This window comes from Debaryomyces hansenii (genome assembly GCF_000006445.2).
Source record: "Debaryomyces hansenii CBS767 chromosome G complete sequence".
Classification (NCBI taxonomy): Eukaryota; Fungi; Ascomycota; class Pichiomycetes; order Serinales; family Debaryomycetaceae; genus Debaryomyces; species Debaryomyces hansenii.
This window is the reverse complement of record NC_006049.2, coordinates 1,289,769-1,305,320: the sequence shown is the minus strand read 5'-3', so window position 1 is coordinate 1,305,320 and position 15,552 is coordinate 1,289,769. Positions and strand designations below refer to the sequence as shown.

At 37.2% G+C, this 15,552-nt stretch overlaps 4 protein-coding genes across 4 annotated transcripts; 1 reads left to right on the top strand and 3 right to left on the bottom strand. All coding sequences in view use genetic code 12, as the record gives it.

Moving 5' to 3' along the window:
• Positions 1–61: 61 nt before the first annotated feature.
• Positions 62–394, bottom strand: DEHA2G15664g (DEHA2G15664p; the record flags this gene model as incomplete). The annotated part of the gene is made up of 1 exon (XM_462223.1): positions 62–394. One exon carries the CDS (start codon positions 392–394, stop codon positions 62–64), a length of 333 nt encoding a protein of 110 aa, XP_462223.1.
• Positions 395–893: 499 nt separating this feature from the next.
• Positions 894–9,110, bottom strand: DEHA2G15642g (DEHA2G15642p; the record flags this gene model as incomplete). Its single annotated transcript, XM_002770602.1, has 1 exon — positions 894–9,110. One exon carries the CDS (start codon positions 9,108–9,110, stop codon positions 894–896), a length of 8,217 nt encoding a protein of 2,738 aa, XP_002770648.1.
• A 1,337-nt stretch (positions 9,111–10,447) lies between these two features.
• DEHA2G15620g (DEHA2G15620p) lies at positions 10,448–11,491 on the top strand (the record flags this gene model as incomplete). The annotated part of the gene is made up of 1 exon (XM_462222.1): positions 10,448–11,491. The coding sequence occupies one exon, from the start codon at positions 10,448–10,450 to the stop codon at positions 11,489–11,491; it is 1,044 nt and encodes a 347-aa protein (XP_462222.1).
• A 197-nt stretch (positions 11,492–11,688) lies between these two features.
• On the bottom strand, positions 11,689–15,489 carry DEHA2G15598g (DEHA2G15598p; the record flags this gene model as incomplete). Its single annotated transcript, XM_462221.1, has 1 exon — positions 11,689–15,489. The coding sequence occupies one exon, from the start codon at positions 15,487–15,489 to the stop codon at positions 11,689–11,691; it is 3,801 nt and encodes a 1,266-aa protein (XP_462221.2).
• Between the last annotated feature and the right edge of the window lie 63 nt (positions 15,490–15,552).

The following is a 15,552-nucleotide window of genomic DNA, read 5'->3' as shown; positions in this document are numbered from 1 at the left end:
CATTCGTATGAGGACGAATTACAAAATTAGTTACTTATTGTGCACGGAATTGTTACGGATTTTAATTAATAGTAGGCTCAAGGGTAATGGGCATAGCAAAAAGTTCGAGGAACGGACTATTGTAGTTTTTCGAGTTGAAAGGTGCGGGTGAATTATAAGCCTCATTGGGCGGATTTAGGAATGTACGAGAAATAAGGAGTACACTATGGTTCGTAAACGAAAGCCATATGGACTTCGCATGTATGTCAACGTTCATGTATTCAAGTCTTTTTTTTGTGTTTAAACTTTCTTCGAGAACATCAAGCAAAACGCTGAAGGACCTGTGACCAGATGTTACTCGGGTGCAATATCCGAAAGTAGACTTACGGTAATGGCTTACAGGCCAGAGTCGCATTCATTGGACAGACATTTTCTGATGTAGCCTTGCATGCTTCAGATAGAAGCGGGTCAAGTGCGATGCACTCATAACTTCTCGGGTGGTACCCCTTGTTGCATTGATTTAGCCGTAATATGGATGCTTTTTCCATCCTCGTTGTCTCAAGCGAAAACGGTTGATCTAAGAAATTCACGGTGGCGCACGAAATTGTGTTTACCGATAAGCTAATTTGAAGAAAGTTGTCGAATTCGTACCTTCTGCGGATTGCTCCTTATCATATTCAATACGTGCTATATATTAAGAACTTGTATTGCAGTTAAGCACTGATCACCGTTCTTTTGTTTCGTAGTAATTCATAATTCATCATATTGTGACAAAGACACTAGAGTTTGCAGATTCCCAAACATCTATATATACATGCATTTGATATAACGGTAACTATAACATTTCAATCTACGGTGCAAGTATAAAACAAATTTATTAAACAATTTATATACATTCAATGTCTCTTATGTTTTTAAACTTTTTCAGCTAATTCTTCTAACAACTTGAAATTACGTTGCTCGATTGATCCGTTACCTGGTAATCTTGAAGAGCCCATGAGATAGTTATCAACCTCTCTGGCACATTGCCTTCCTTCTTGGATACCCCAAACAACTAACGATTGACCTCTTCTACAGTCACCTGCAGTAAATAAGTTATCCTCGTTACTTACCTTGTAACCATTTGGTTCCACAGTTGAAATTGTACCTCTCTTAGTCTTCGTGACTTCTAAATTATCAGCATCGGGTCCAACAAACCCCATCGACAACAAGACAACATCGGCAGAGAAAAATTCTTCACTTCCTGGAACCTCAGCCATTTGCCATGCCCCACTATCCGAGCGTTTCCATTCAACCCTAATGGTCTTGATACCTTTCACATTGCCTTCGCCGTCGTCCACAAATTCCTTAGATAAAATGGAATATTCTCTTGGGTCTTTACCATAATGCTCAGTGACTTCAGTGTGACCATAATCAACCCTAAAAACTCTTGGCCACTGAGGCCATGGGTTATCTTTTGGTCTTGAAGTTGGCGGGTTAGGTAATAATTCAAAGTTGGTGACTGATTTGGCTCCATGCCTCGTTGATGTACCTAAACAATCATTACCAGTGTCACCACCACCAATGACAATGACATGTTTACCTTCTAATGTCTTTTTGATTTCCTCTAAATCATTGTCTAGCAATGCTTTAGTATTTTTATGTAAAAGCTGCATTGCAAAATTGATATTATTCAATTCACGACCCTTGATTCTAAGATCTCTGGGAATGGTTGAACCAACCGCAAAGACGACTGCATCATTAGAAGATCTGATTTCTTCGATGGAAATATCTTCACCAATGGTTGTTGAACAGATAAATTCAACTCCTTCCGCAGTCATCAAATCAGTTCTACGCTTGACAATTCTTTTATCTAATTTCATGTTTGGAATACCATACATTAATAAACCACCTGGTCTGTCGCTTCTTTCATATACCTTCACGGAATGTCCAGCCTTATTTAATTGATCAGCTGTAGCTAAACCGGCTGGGCCAGAACCAATAACTGCAATAGATTTACCAGTTCTATGTTGAGGTGGTTCTGGTTTAATCCAACCTTGTTCAAAACCATGGTCGATAATGGCACATTCGACCGATTTAATATTGACAGGATCGCTGTTAATACCTAAGACACAAGCACCGTTACATGGGGCTGGACAAATTCTGCCAGTAAATTCTGGGAAGTTGTTGGTCATTAATAATCTCTGCAATGCATCATACCATCTATCCTGGAAAACTAATTCATTCCATTTTGGGATAACGTTTGAAATTGGACAACCTGTATCCGACGTACAGAATGGAACACCACAATCCATACATCTAGCAGTTTCATATTTCAATTCATCCTTCGTTAGTCTCGAAGTCATTTCATTCCAATCATTAGTTCTCTTCTTGGCATCTCTATACTTCTCATTACGGCGTTTGTACTTCATAAACCCCTTCAATTTATCCAATTTAGCAACTGACTTCTTTTCAACTTCGGTGTCAAAAATAGTATCTTCCAAATCCAAAACGTTTGGTTCGTGGCTACAATCCTTAGCAGATACCGTAGCCAGACTTGGACGGTGAATATGTCCTTTCCTAATTTTAGCAGCTTCGCCGTTAGTTGCATCACTTTCAGGGTCTTCCTTAATTGACTTGATGAAAGTATTAAGTTCATTCTTTTTAGCTTCCTCTTGCTTTTTCTTTTCATTTTCTAACACCTTCTTATAATCATAAGGCAAAACCTTAACAAATCTTGGTAAAATTCTGTTAAAATTGTTCAAAATATTTTCAGCAACTGCAGATGAAGTATAATGACGATGGTCTTCAATCAAACCTCTTACAAATGCAATTTCAGATGCTTCTGTAATTTGTGAGAGTTCAACATTTTGACTATTAACTTTATCACCAAAATCCTGTGCCATATCTAAAACATACGCGATACCACCACACATACCGGCTGCAAAATTACGACCTGTAGACCCTAAAACAACAACTCTACCACCAGACATATATTCACATCCATGATCGCCCGTACCTTCAACAACAATGTTCGCACCAGAATTTCTAACTGCGAATCTTTCTGCGGCAATCCCTCGTATAAACGCAGCACCTGAAGTAGCACCGAAAAATGCTGTATTCCCAGCAATAATTTGGTCTTCAGCATTGAACTTGGATTCCTTTGGTGGGTAGACAATAATTCTACCACCAGACAAACCTTTACCTACGTAATCATTGGCATCACCTTCTAATTCCAATGTAATTCCGGGTGCTAAAAATGCACCAAAGGATTGGCCAGCAGAACCATTTACATTAACATGGATTGTATCATGTGGTAAGCCTTGTTCGCCAAAGGTCTTTGAAACCCTATACGATAAAGTCGTACCCAAAGAACGATCAGTATTAACAACATCACAGTCGATGGTAACGGGTAAACCCTTTGCTAAAGTTATTTCAGATTCATCAATTAACTTGTTATCAATTCTAACATGTAATCTATGATCTTGTTTTTTGACGCAGTGTGTCGCGACACCTGGTCGAATGGTGTGAGCAGGCGTCAAGATTGGGGACAAATCCATATTAGCATTCTTGGTATTTCTTAAATCTTCTCTGACTTTCAATTTCTCCGTTCTTCCGATCATCTCATTAACCGTTCTAAATCCTAGGTTAGCCATAATACCCCTCAATTCATTAGCCAAATAATAGAAAAAATTAATAACATGCTCGGGTGTACCAGTAAACTTTTTTCTCAATTCAGGGTCTTGGGTTGCAATTCCTACAGGGCATGTGTTTAGGTGACAATTAGCAACCACTAGGCGATTTGCAAGTTGGAATACACCCCCACTTACTTCGATAGCTCTGAACTCGCCGTCTTCAACATCAGAAACAGTGAATGGCCGTGCATCAAGTGATACGTGCTTTTTACTTATCTCCATCTTCTTTCTAGGAAGCAAAAGCAATTCTTGAAATTTCTGAGAACCATTTCCTAAATAAACAACGTATTCTGTAGAATGCTTATGTTTGTTAAAACCCAACGGCTTTACACTCAGCTCAACTCCCGTAGTATTGATTCCACAAGAAAGCGCTAATTCTTTCAAATCATAAACGATCTTCTTATGATCTTCTGTTAATTGAGTGAATCGGTAGGTATTGTGTGATTTTACATAACAACCATCACTATCCATCAAACCTGCAATAACAGATAAACGGTTTTGTTCATCACTATTCATGTATTCCTGTGGAATACCGGCTGATTTGTTGTTAAGTAAACCTAATTTTTTTAGACCATCAAATATCGGATTCCAATAAGTGCCCGAACGTACAAACGCGTCACCAGAGCTGATCTTGTAATTACGAACATCGACTTTCGTCGTGTGTCCGCTCTTACTTGTATGCCCAGCTCCGTAAATAAGTTGTTCCGTTAACTTCAAGGGGAAACAGCCTTCTGGTTTATTTTGATTAAGACGTTCTACATATGAATTCAACCAGACAACTATCTCACGATCAGTAGTCATGATTGTTGTACCAGAGGAGTCACCATCGCCTAACCATAAACCTAAGAAGTAAGGATCAACAGGGAGTTCAGCTGAATTATGTTCTCTTTCAACAAATTTTAGTGGGGAACGATACAATTTCAAGTGCATATTCTGAACTTCCTGAGAGCACATATTTTCATACTGTTCAACACTAGCTTGGAAAGTGTAGCCATCTGTAACAAATCTTGGGTCAAGCCTATAATAATGTTCGCTAAGCAAAAGGGAATATGCCAATTCGGCATCTTCTGTGGTTCCAAACGAACGGAAAATTTTACGGATACCACCACAGTTGCAAACAGGTTCTTTTAACTTGCTAGCAATATTTTCAAATCGATTTGCCGCGCCGTCAGGAATCATGCTATCAGGAGATGCAAGATACACTGACGAATTGTTTGAATGGGAGTGAACCGAGGCATCCGTAATAACATAGTCAGAATCTGAATCAGCTGTTGATGATCTAGACCTAGAAAGCAGGAGTTTATCATCAAATGATTCTGATTTAATATTCCTGTTACCCGAGCTGGTGATAACAAAACGATTGGCAGCATCATGGATACATTCTCTGATAAATTCTGGTTCATTCTGAAGCTCCTTGTCAGCGATTCTGCTGATGTACTCATTAAGATGAATTGAGTATTGATCACTGTTACCACGGTGATAATGATCTTCTAAAGCAAGATCAACAGCTTCATGAATTGAATCTTTATCAACTGCTGAATCTGTTGAATCAACTAGGTCATTGTAAAAGATGCTTACCATATTATCTAAATAAACCTCAGATACTTCCTCGCTAAGATGTGCACCGGTGCAGCGACTAAACCACGTAACACTCTTACCAGACAAAGAAGGCGTAGAATCTGTAAGTGTTAGCTCAAGGTGGTGATCTGGGGTGCATTTGAATGATACCCTCTTCTTGGAATCAAAATCTTGGTAAGCAATTTCTTTCATTCTACCAGTTTGGGATGGGTTAGCGCCCATACACAACACTGGCTTATCTTCTGCATCCAATAAGTAATCTCCAATAGCAACTTCCGCAACGGGTTTGTCACCTTCAGAAGTTCTAACAAGAGTATCCGATGCAAGACACCGACGCATCATGATACACCCCAACGCAATTAAAGGAGTAGTTGCAAACCCCCATTCTTCTGCTCCCAATAAAGCAGCGACTGCGATATCACGCCCGGTTCTAAGTTGGCCGTCAGTCTGCAAAATGACCCTACCTCTTATGTCATTCAAAACTAAAGTTTGATGGGATTCTGCCAATCCTAACTCCCAAGGTAAACCAGCATATTTAATTGAAGTTAATTTGGCGGCTCCTGTCCCACCATCACCACCAGAAATCAAAATATTTTCTGAGCCAGCTTTAGCCACACCTGCAGCAACAATACCTACACCAACTTCGGAAACTAATTTAACAGAAGTCCTTGCTCTAGGATTCGAGCATTTTAAATCGTACAACAATTGTTTCAAATCTTCAATGGAGTAAATATCATGATGTGGTGGAGGAGAAATTAAACCAACACCTGGGGTAGAATGTCTAGTTTTACCAATCTGCTCAGACACTTTATGACCTGGTAATTCACCACCTTCACCAGGCTTAGCACCTTGGGCCATTTTAATCTGTAACTCATCAGCGTCAGATAAATAATAAGAAGTAACACCAAATCTTCCAGATGCAATTTGCTTGATAGAAGACCTCATGGTATCACCATTCGAATGAACCAAAGACCTAGCTGAATCCTCACCACCCTCACCTGTATTTGACTTACCACCTAATCTATTCATGGCGACTGCTAAAGTAGAATGAGCTTCCATCGAGATTGACCCGTAAGACATTGCCCCAGTGAAGAAACGACGCACTATTTCGGTCCATGGTTCAACTTGATCAATTGGAATCGACTGAGAGTTTTCATAGTCAAAATCGAGTAAACCTCTCAAAGTACATTTCTTAATTGCTTCATATTCTTTCTTAGAGTATGCTTCATAAGCGATCTCATTCTTATTCTTTACCGCATCCTGCATAGAGGCTATGGCTGCAGGTTCATTAATATGAGAATCACCCCCATCTCTCCAGTGATATTCACCTGTCTCTGGCAATGCAACAGGCTTTATAGTTTCTCTTGATGGGTAACCTACATCGTGTAAAGAAAAAGCATCTTGGGCGATATACTCAAAAGTAATACCTTTAATTCTTGAAGCAGTACCAGCAAAACATCTGTCAATCACAGAATTATCTACACCCAAAGCTTCAAAAATTTGAGCGCCTTTATACGAAGCTAAAGTCGAAATACCCATCTTTGACATGACCTTTAAAATACCAGAATCAACTGCTATCTTATAGTTCTTAATAATTTGATCGTCAGTCAAGGACGCTTTCAACAAATTTTCTATATTCATACGAACCAAAGTTTCTAAAGCCAAATATGGATTGATACCATCAGCACCATAACCAACTAAACAACATGCATGATGAACTTCTCTTGCTTCTGCAGTTTCAATTATAATGGCCACTTTCGAACGTTGCTTTTGTCTAACCAAATGATGATGAACTGCACCAGTGGCGATTAATGCAGAAATTGGGATTCTATTAAAGCTTGTGAGCTTGTCAGACAAAATAATAATTTGATGATCGTCAGCAATAGCTTTAGAAGATGCTTGACAAATATTATCGATTTTATTAATATAACCTTGAATACCTTCAGCTTTATCAAATGTGATATCAATATTGGTAACGGACCATTTTGGATAAACTTTTTCAATATTTTTGATAGCATTCAACTCTAAAGACGATAAGACAGGAGATTTTAATAATAACCTGTTACACTGGTCTGGTTTCATTTCCAATAAGTTACCTTGAGGCCCAACGTAGCATTCTAAAGACATAACAATTTCCTCTCTTATTGGATCAATAGGTGGATTGGTAACTTGGGCGAATAATTGACGGAAATAGTCATATAATAATTTGGGTTGTTCCGAAATACATGCTAATGCATTATCATTACCCATAGAACCTAAGGCTTCTTTAGCCTCGGCCATAGGTGCTAAAACCATTGATATTTGTTCATGAGAATAACCGAATGCAACTAACCTAGGATCAGTTTGAACTGTTATATCTTGAGATTCTGGGTTTTCAATTAAATTAACATTTCTTGATTCTAATTTACTAAATAAATCATCCATGCTAATCATATTAGCTAAAACCCATGACTTAAAGTCAAACCTTGAAGCAACTTTATTCTTCAATTCACGATCATCAACGATCCTGCCTTCTTTTGTATCAACTAACAACATTCTACCTGGCTGCAACCGACCCTTTTGTAAAATCTTTTCTGGTTCAATTTCAATTACTCCAACTTCAGAAGCACAGATCATACGATCATCGTCAGTGACATAATAACGACAAGGTCTTAAACCATTACGATCTAAATTCGCACCACAGTATCTACCGTCAGCAAATGTAAATAAAGCTGGACCATCCCAAGGTTCCATAAGGCATGCAGCCCATTCATAAAATGCCTTTTTCTTCGAATCAATGTGGATGTCGTTTTGCCAAGCCTCTGGAATTAACATCATCACTGCCTCTGGTAAGGATAAAACACCATTAATAACTAATAGTTCCAAAACATTATCAAAAGCAGCCGAATCCGAACCCCCCTCTTCAATAATAGGGTATAATTTATCTAATTCATCACCGAATAATTCGGATTCCATAACACCTTCCTTGGCCCTCATCCAGTTTTTGTTACCTCTTAAGGTATTGATTTCCCCATTGTGTGCAGCCCATCTTAATGGTTGCGCTCTGTCCCATGATGGAAATGTATTGGTGGAGAAACGGGAATGAACTAAAGCAAAATGGGCCTCGTATTCAGCATTCGCCAAATCATGATAATAAGCATAGACTTGGTTTGGAGCTAACTGACCTTTATAGACGATAGTTTTTGACGACAAGGAACAAATATAAAACCAATTGTGTAATCCAATAGTATGGGTACTTTGCTTTCTTAAGATGAATAATTTCTTTTCAAAGTCCATTTGATAGTTCTTTTCAAATTCTTCTTCCGATATTTCTTTATGTTGGCCATCAAATAACTCGCTCAATACAATTGCTGGTTGCAAAATCAATGGTTCTCTCGACAACGAAGCTGGCCCTAAAATGGAAGAGTCGTGAGGAACTTTTCTCCATCCTAAAACCTTTAATCCTAAGGTGTTAGCGATGCTCTCAAACGTTTTTCTGGATTTTTCAAATACAATGTCGTCTTTCTTGAAAAAAATATTACCGGTACCGTATTGGCCCAATTTTGGCAAGTCAATATTACAGTAATACTTGAACTCTCTCAAAAAAAACTTGTGTGGCAAAGAAGATAACAACCCTGCACCGTCACCATCCTTAGGATTTAACTCACCACCTCTATGGGTCATGTTACATAACAAATTTCTACAATCAGAAACTATTTTGTGGGAAGCTTCTCCCTTGATATGACAGGTGAATCCTACCCCACACGCATCTTTCTCGTATTCTGGGTTGTACAAACCTTTTGCTGTTGGCAAGGTCGAAGCCCATGACTTGTTTTCTGGGGTCTCGTCATATTTATAAACGTTAGTTTCAAACTCTTCTTGCGGTAAGTATGAAGCCATTGCTAACTTGTTAGTATTCTATTATTTAGTTCAATTAAGCCTTGATCAAACCCACAAATGAATTATATAGGAAGCCTCCAGCTAATAGCTACTACTATCCAAATTCCACTATTCAATTGGACATATATGAGCAATAGTCATTAACTTATAGTGTTCAATAAACACGAATATGTCAAATATAATAGAAAAGGAGGGGAACTTCTAAAGGCCGGTACCGCACAGCCAATCAAGATAACTTCATAATCATCATACATATGATTTTGTGTCATATTCGATAGCACCCTTATAAGAAGCTTCCATGGTGGTTGTATATAGTAGAAATAAACATTTGGTAGTGATCGGGCGTGAAATATAGATATGTCACTTCTAAAACATTCAGGGTGATGGTAAGTATACGTACTCTAACTGAAAGCGTCTAATATATTAGCACAACGGTTATGAAGAAGCAACTTATACTTTTTCTATATGAACAGGAACGTTAGATTGTCGGCAAATTGATTAGACAGGAATAAGGTTCAGCACTTCAATTGCTAAAATATATAGTCAATATATATCTTATAAGTTACACTATGGTTAAAGAAGAAAGAATAAATTGTATTTTGGAGTTAATATATCTATTTAGATAGAAATTCTAAAGACGCACATGAGAATTGGCCAATGAGATTTCAGTTCTTATCGAAACAACTGATAAGGGCATGTGCACCTCTGGTGCTATGAAATACCAGCATGATTATAGGCGGGTATTTTTGGGCAGAGGAGGATGCAAGATGGACCTAAGGATCCCGACTAAATGTTGCGGACATACGGCTGCTTCAAGAACTGAATATTAGGCCTGAAACAAAATCTTATCTCCTTCTCTGTCTATGCTTTTGATTATTTTGATATTTTATTAGTTGCTTTAAAATGGGTATCGCAATTGTAGTTTGACATCCCTACATATTTAGTAATTTTTCTACATTGGCTTTCCTGGTAAATTACCAGTTGCTTTGTATAGATCTAAAATGTTCCAAGATTAAGATACCTTCGAGACACTTTTGCATGCTGTTTTACAAGCGGATAAAAAGTTTGAAGTTTAGGGCTCTCATAAAATAAGGTATTGAATAGAGATAACCGAAAAAAGTGCATGTGCTCATAGCAATGGACTCCATCGGTATACGCTGGTCTGTCTGTGGCCTAAGACCGATGCTAAATACCATCGCAGAATATCATTGACGTGTAATGACCGATCTGAAAAATCTGAATGAATTCCGGGTAATAGTTTAAGGATTCTGATGGCATCTCTTATATGGTTAAGTAGATATTAAAAATCGACTGATGGCTGCAAGGACCCACGTAGAATGACAAACGAATTCCATCAAATATCGTTTCCACCGAGTGTGCTAGACAGGTTGGCTCCTGACATTTCGTTACAAAGACACTTAAACTTGGGATTGAGACCATGTTTGAGAAATTTCAATGAGTTTAAACCATTAGAGGTTTCCACAGGAAATCTACAAGAACTTGAAGGAAATTTCACAGTAGGATCATCAATAGTGAAAAATGGTAATACGACTGTGATTTGCGGAATAACGCTAGGTATTGTTGAAACACCAAAAAGCTCGATATTTGAATCTACCGACTCTGAGTCCACATACACGTCCGTATACCCAGTGGTGGAAATATCAAGAGGAAGATCGGGGGCACCCACAGACGAAGAAATGATTTTGTCTCAGAAATTATACGAAACCATATTGCATTCTAAAATAATATCTACCAAATCGTTGGAAGCGAAGCCGGGAATGGCGATTGCTAATGACGATGGGAGCTTGGAAATAATATATCCCACTCCAAATGAAACCAGCGATGTTTTTAGTAATATCAAAAGCTGTTCATTTGTATTATATGCTCACTTGAAGGTTTTCTCAAGATCAGGACCATTATTTGATGTATGCCATACATCGTTGATAAATGCATTGAAGAATACTAAATTGCCAAAGGTTTACGTGCAAGACTCGTTCAACAATATCAAGGTGCCTATTAGGTCAAAAGGAAATTTTGGGCATTTAAGTAAATCAAGCGATGTATTAATTGATGGAAATAAGGCTTTGATGTATGACTTGCCTCTAAACCATGAACAAATTGGGCTTTCGTCGAGTTTTGGTATTATCGAATTGGAATCTAATTCGACTAATGACATGGACATTGACTCCAAGTCAGTCATATTGGCCGACTTGGAGGGTGATTCGGAGGAGTCTGAATGTCTCTCGAGAGCCAATATAATAATTGATCAAGATAATTCCCATATGAAGCATGTGAGTATTGTTGGAGGCGGTGCAAACATTAATATTGACACCATAAAAGAATGCATTCAAATTGCTAAGTTAAGGTCGATGAATGTATAATAATATCTGTATAATAATGTACCTTAGTATCTACTAAGAATATTAAGAAACAAGAATTTTATTATAGAAATACTATCCCTTTAAAATTCTAGAAGGAATGCTGTCAAGAAAAGGAAAACAATTAAACTTATAAATTAGTAGTTATTACTTATTAAAATATATATTACATTATTTCTTGTGCAATCATATAAAATATATTATTTATCATCCAAATTTGCATCAGAGTTTGGCAAGCTAATATTATCACTGACTATGTTATCTTCCGAACCTGAACTTAATGGCGATGCTATATTTGATGAAGAATATTCCATTGTATTATCCGGTTTGATACTAATTGATTTATTATAATTCTTATTTTTAGATATCAACCTTTGTTTTCTTCGATTGAAGTTATCACCGCCCTCATTAAATTCACCACTAGATGTCTCTTCGTTTATTGGTAATCTGGACTTCTTGGCTGACAGAATAGTTCCATTACAGGGCGATATTAAAGACTCCGAAGTCTTTGCGACATTTTCTACTTCTTCTTCTTCTTCGTCTTCTTCTTTTTCATCCTGATTTTCTTCTGCGAACTTCAATTCTTCGTGAGACTTTAAAGCTATATCATGTTGATTGAAGTCGTCAACTTGTTCTTTTGTCTTAATCAAATTATCCATCAAATATTTCAAGTTTTGGTTAAAATTATCCCTTCCCTGTTGGATCACTGTTTGTAGTTGATCGCCTCCTAAGAATTCCGAAGCTGGCTTTCTCTTTCTGTAAAACAACAAATAAGCAGCACCGGTAATACATTCGGTAGGATCATTCATTTCACTAACCCTTCCATCATTAAAATAGTACCATTTGTTATCCCTGAAATTTTTGACTGAAGCTGTATAATGTCCCCCTCCAAGTCCACCATAATGATTATCAACAGCAATTAAATCATAAATTAAATCCGAATTATCTTTTTCCTTAGATACAAAAGATGACATATCTAATCCTTCGACTGGGAAATCGACGACCATATTAATCTTGTCACTGAAAGTTCTCGCACTTTGGAACCTCTTCAAATGTATGGTTAATAAATCACCAGTTGACCAGATTTGAATTGTCTTCGTAGCTTGTTTATGATCCTTACAATTTGGACAATACCACAAATCCTGATCACCTAAAATTTCTGGCGTACTAAAACTCCGCAAACAATCATATAATGAAACAGTCGATTTCTGTTGTTGCTCTAATTTCCTTTTATTGGCTTCTAACTGATCATTTGGAATGTACGGCAAATCTATCCATTTCTGATCTGCTGGATCTTCAAAAAGTTTCGAGAAAATATCATAATCCCATTCACAAACCAAAGTGGTATTATTGTAAACTAAAACCGGATGATTATCAGTCTTCAGCTCAGAGTAATGCGTAGATGCATTTTTCTGCGAAGGTAATTCGCTAACAGAATCAAATAACAGCCCGATATTTTCTGACCCATTATTCTCATTTTCCGTATCAAGACCTTCGTCCAGCAGTTCCGGAGGAGTATCCTTCGCAAGATTGTCTTCAATTTCATTATCAGACTTATTCTCTACTACAACATAATCTTCATCAACCTTTTCTTTATCGTCAGAACTGGCTTCCTGTTCATTTCCATTAGTTGAATCTTCAATATATCGAGGGTAATGATAATATTTCTGCTTCAATTGTGGAAGCTCGTCTGATAAGCTCGGCAAATTATTGAAATTTGGTCTCAAGTTTGGAATATTAAGTACACCATTCGAAGAAGCATCCTGATCATCAGAACTGTAATTGAATTTGTTCAATGAACGAGTAACAGGTTTTGATTCGCGATAATGCCTAATATTGAACCCATAATCAGCTCCTACGTTAGGGTTACCTAATGAAATATCTGAATCGTATTCATCTTGTGAAGGACCATTAATGTTTTCGTTAGTATCTTCCTCAAGCATATCGACATCCTCTTGCAGACCCTTCTCTAACAATGGAAAGTCCTTCGCTGAATGATACTTCTTATTAGATTTCTTCATTTCATCACAATGATCATCAATGTCAATATTAGATAAAATTTTAACCGTACTTTCAAGGTTCTTTCTAATATTTCCGAAACTTCTAACATCATTTATTTTATCCAATACAATAAATAACGGCAATCCAAAAGGATTCGATATGTTATAGGACTTATCTTGGTCACTCACTGTATTAATGACGGGAACAATAATATCGGTTTCAGGATTGTGGGGTATGATATAGACGAGGATATCATCACTATCTGAAATAATTTCGCTTGTAGGGAAGAACTTCAATTTGTTATATTTTGCCTGGAAATCTTTGTAAAAGAAATTATTAAAAATTTCAAACAAAAATAAATACTTTTGCGGGACCTTAAGAAAGGTACTGAGATATCTCAATAATTCATCAAAATTGGAGGTCTTGTCTAACTCCACCTCTAATTTCATTATGTGCGACTCAAGATTTAACGAGTCGGTGGATAAATTAATGATTGTAAATGTATGATACCATTTCTTATTGATTGGCAATGGCAATGTTAGATCATTAAACGGATCGAAGGTTATTGAAGTTTTGGAACAATCGGGGCAGATTAAGGTGGACTGGTATAAACCTGTAAATAAATCAACTATTACTGAGTCATTACGTTGCTTATGTTGCTGCCAGCAAGTGTCTGCTAATCTGGCAATGGCACTTGGATCACTTACTTCATCGTCTTTTAATTCCGGTTTTTCACAATAGGGCTTATTGTAAATACGATTCAAATCTTCGTGGAGAGCATCTAATAACCAGCTTAGAAACTCTTGAGAATCTTGTTGTTGATAGCCATGAAACATTGACGAATAATGACCAATGGTGAACTTAAATTCTCTAGGAGATACAAAAGAACTGTTCGTATTTTTCAAGTTGTCAAATAGTTTATGTAACAAAGAACCAAAGGCAACAGCAATCTGGCCTTTATTACCAAGAGGGTTAGTTTTATTAAGCTCCTTCTCAAAAATATTATAAAAGAAATAATAATTTATTTCAGGAACATGAAGTAAACATTGTAGGGCAGAGTTCATATAGCATGTGTTTCCTAGATTTGCTAGACCAAGATTTCCACCTGACTCAATCATCTTTTCAATTTCAAAAGTGGATAAATCAACAGAATTAAAGTAATTGTCCACAGGATAGCTCTTACTAGATTTATCAAATGATTCTACTAAAATATGGTAGCTTGGTAGTACTATTCCTTGGCTTTTCAACGAATAATTGTAAAAGTCTTGACGAAGTAAGTGTTTCTTACGAATATCGTTAATAAATGCAAATAAGGAAATCGAACTTGGTAAGTTATCAGTACTATCTGCCGGTATAAACCAAATACGAAATGGCGTAGGCTTTTGATTACCAGAAGTTTTGAACATAATTACTCTAATCGCATCAAACAAATCATTGAATGTTCTAGTGCGTGACAAGTAAACACCATTATGCATCTGACCGTGAAAGGATCTATTAGAATTTCCTTTCAACAACGTATGAATGTGAAAATATGGTGGAAATCTTTCAACCTCTATATTACCGGTAGCAGGGTTTAGCATGGCTGCTCTCGCGATGGGTTCACCGTGGATCCCAAACCATTCTATCAATTTCTGAAATGCCTCCTGTGTAATGCTACGCGTAGCAATTGCGTCTGACTTTTCATCATCAGGATATAAGAACCCGGCTCCATCTACTAGCAGCTTACAATTGATAGGTCCCAAATTATTCTTCAATTCCTCAAATGTGTCCGCTGGCAAATTTAGTATATCATCAACATAGTCTCGCGATACAAGAAACAATGTATCTCCTTCGTGTACGTTTGTAGTCTGTAATAATTGGCTCAATACCTCCCTTCTTTGCTGCAAATCATTTGCATCACTTTCGTCGAATTTTTGTTGGATTTCCACTTCTTCTTCTTCTTCGGCTCCAAAAGTGTAATCACCACGCATAGAGGGAGACTTATTTCCTTCCTCCGACATTTGCAAATTAAGTTTTTAACTTTTAGCAGAGATAAAGTATTCGATGGTACTCAATCTGTATCC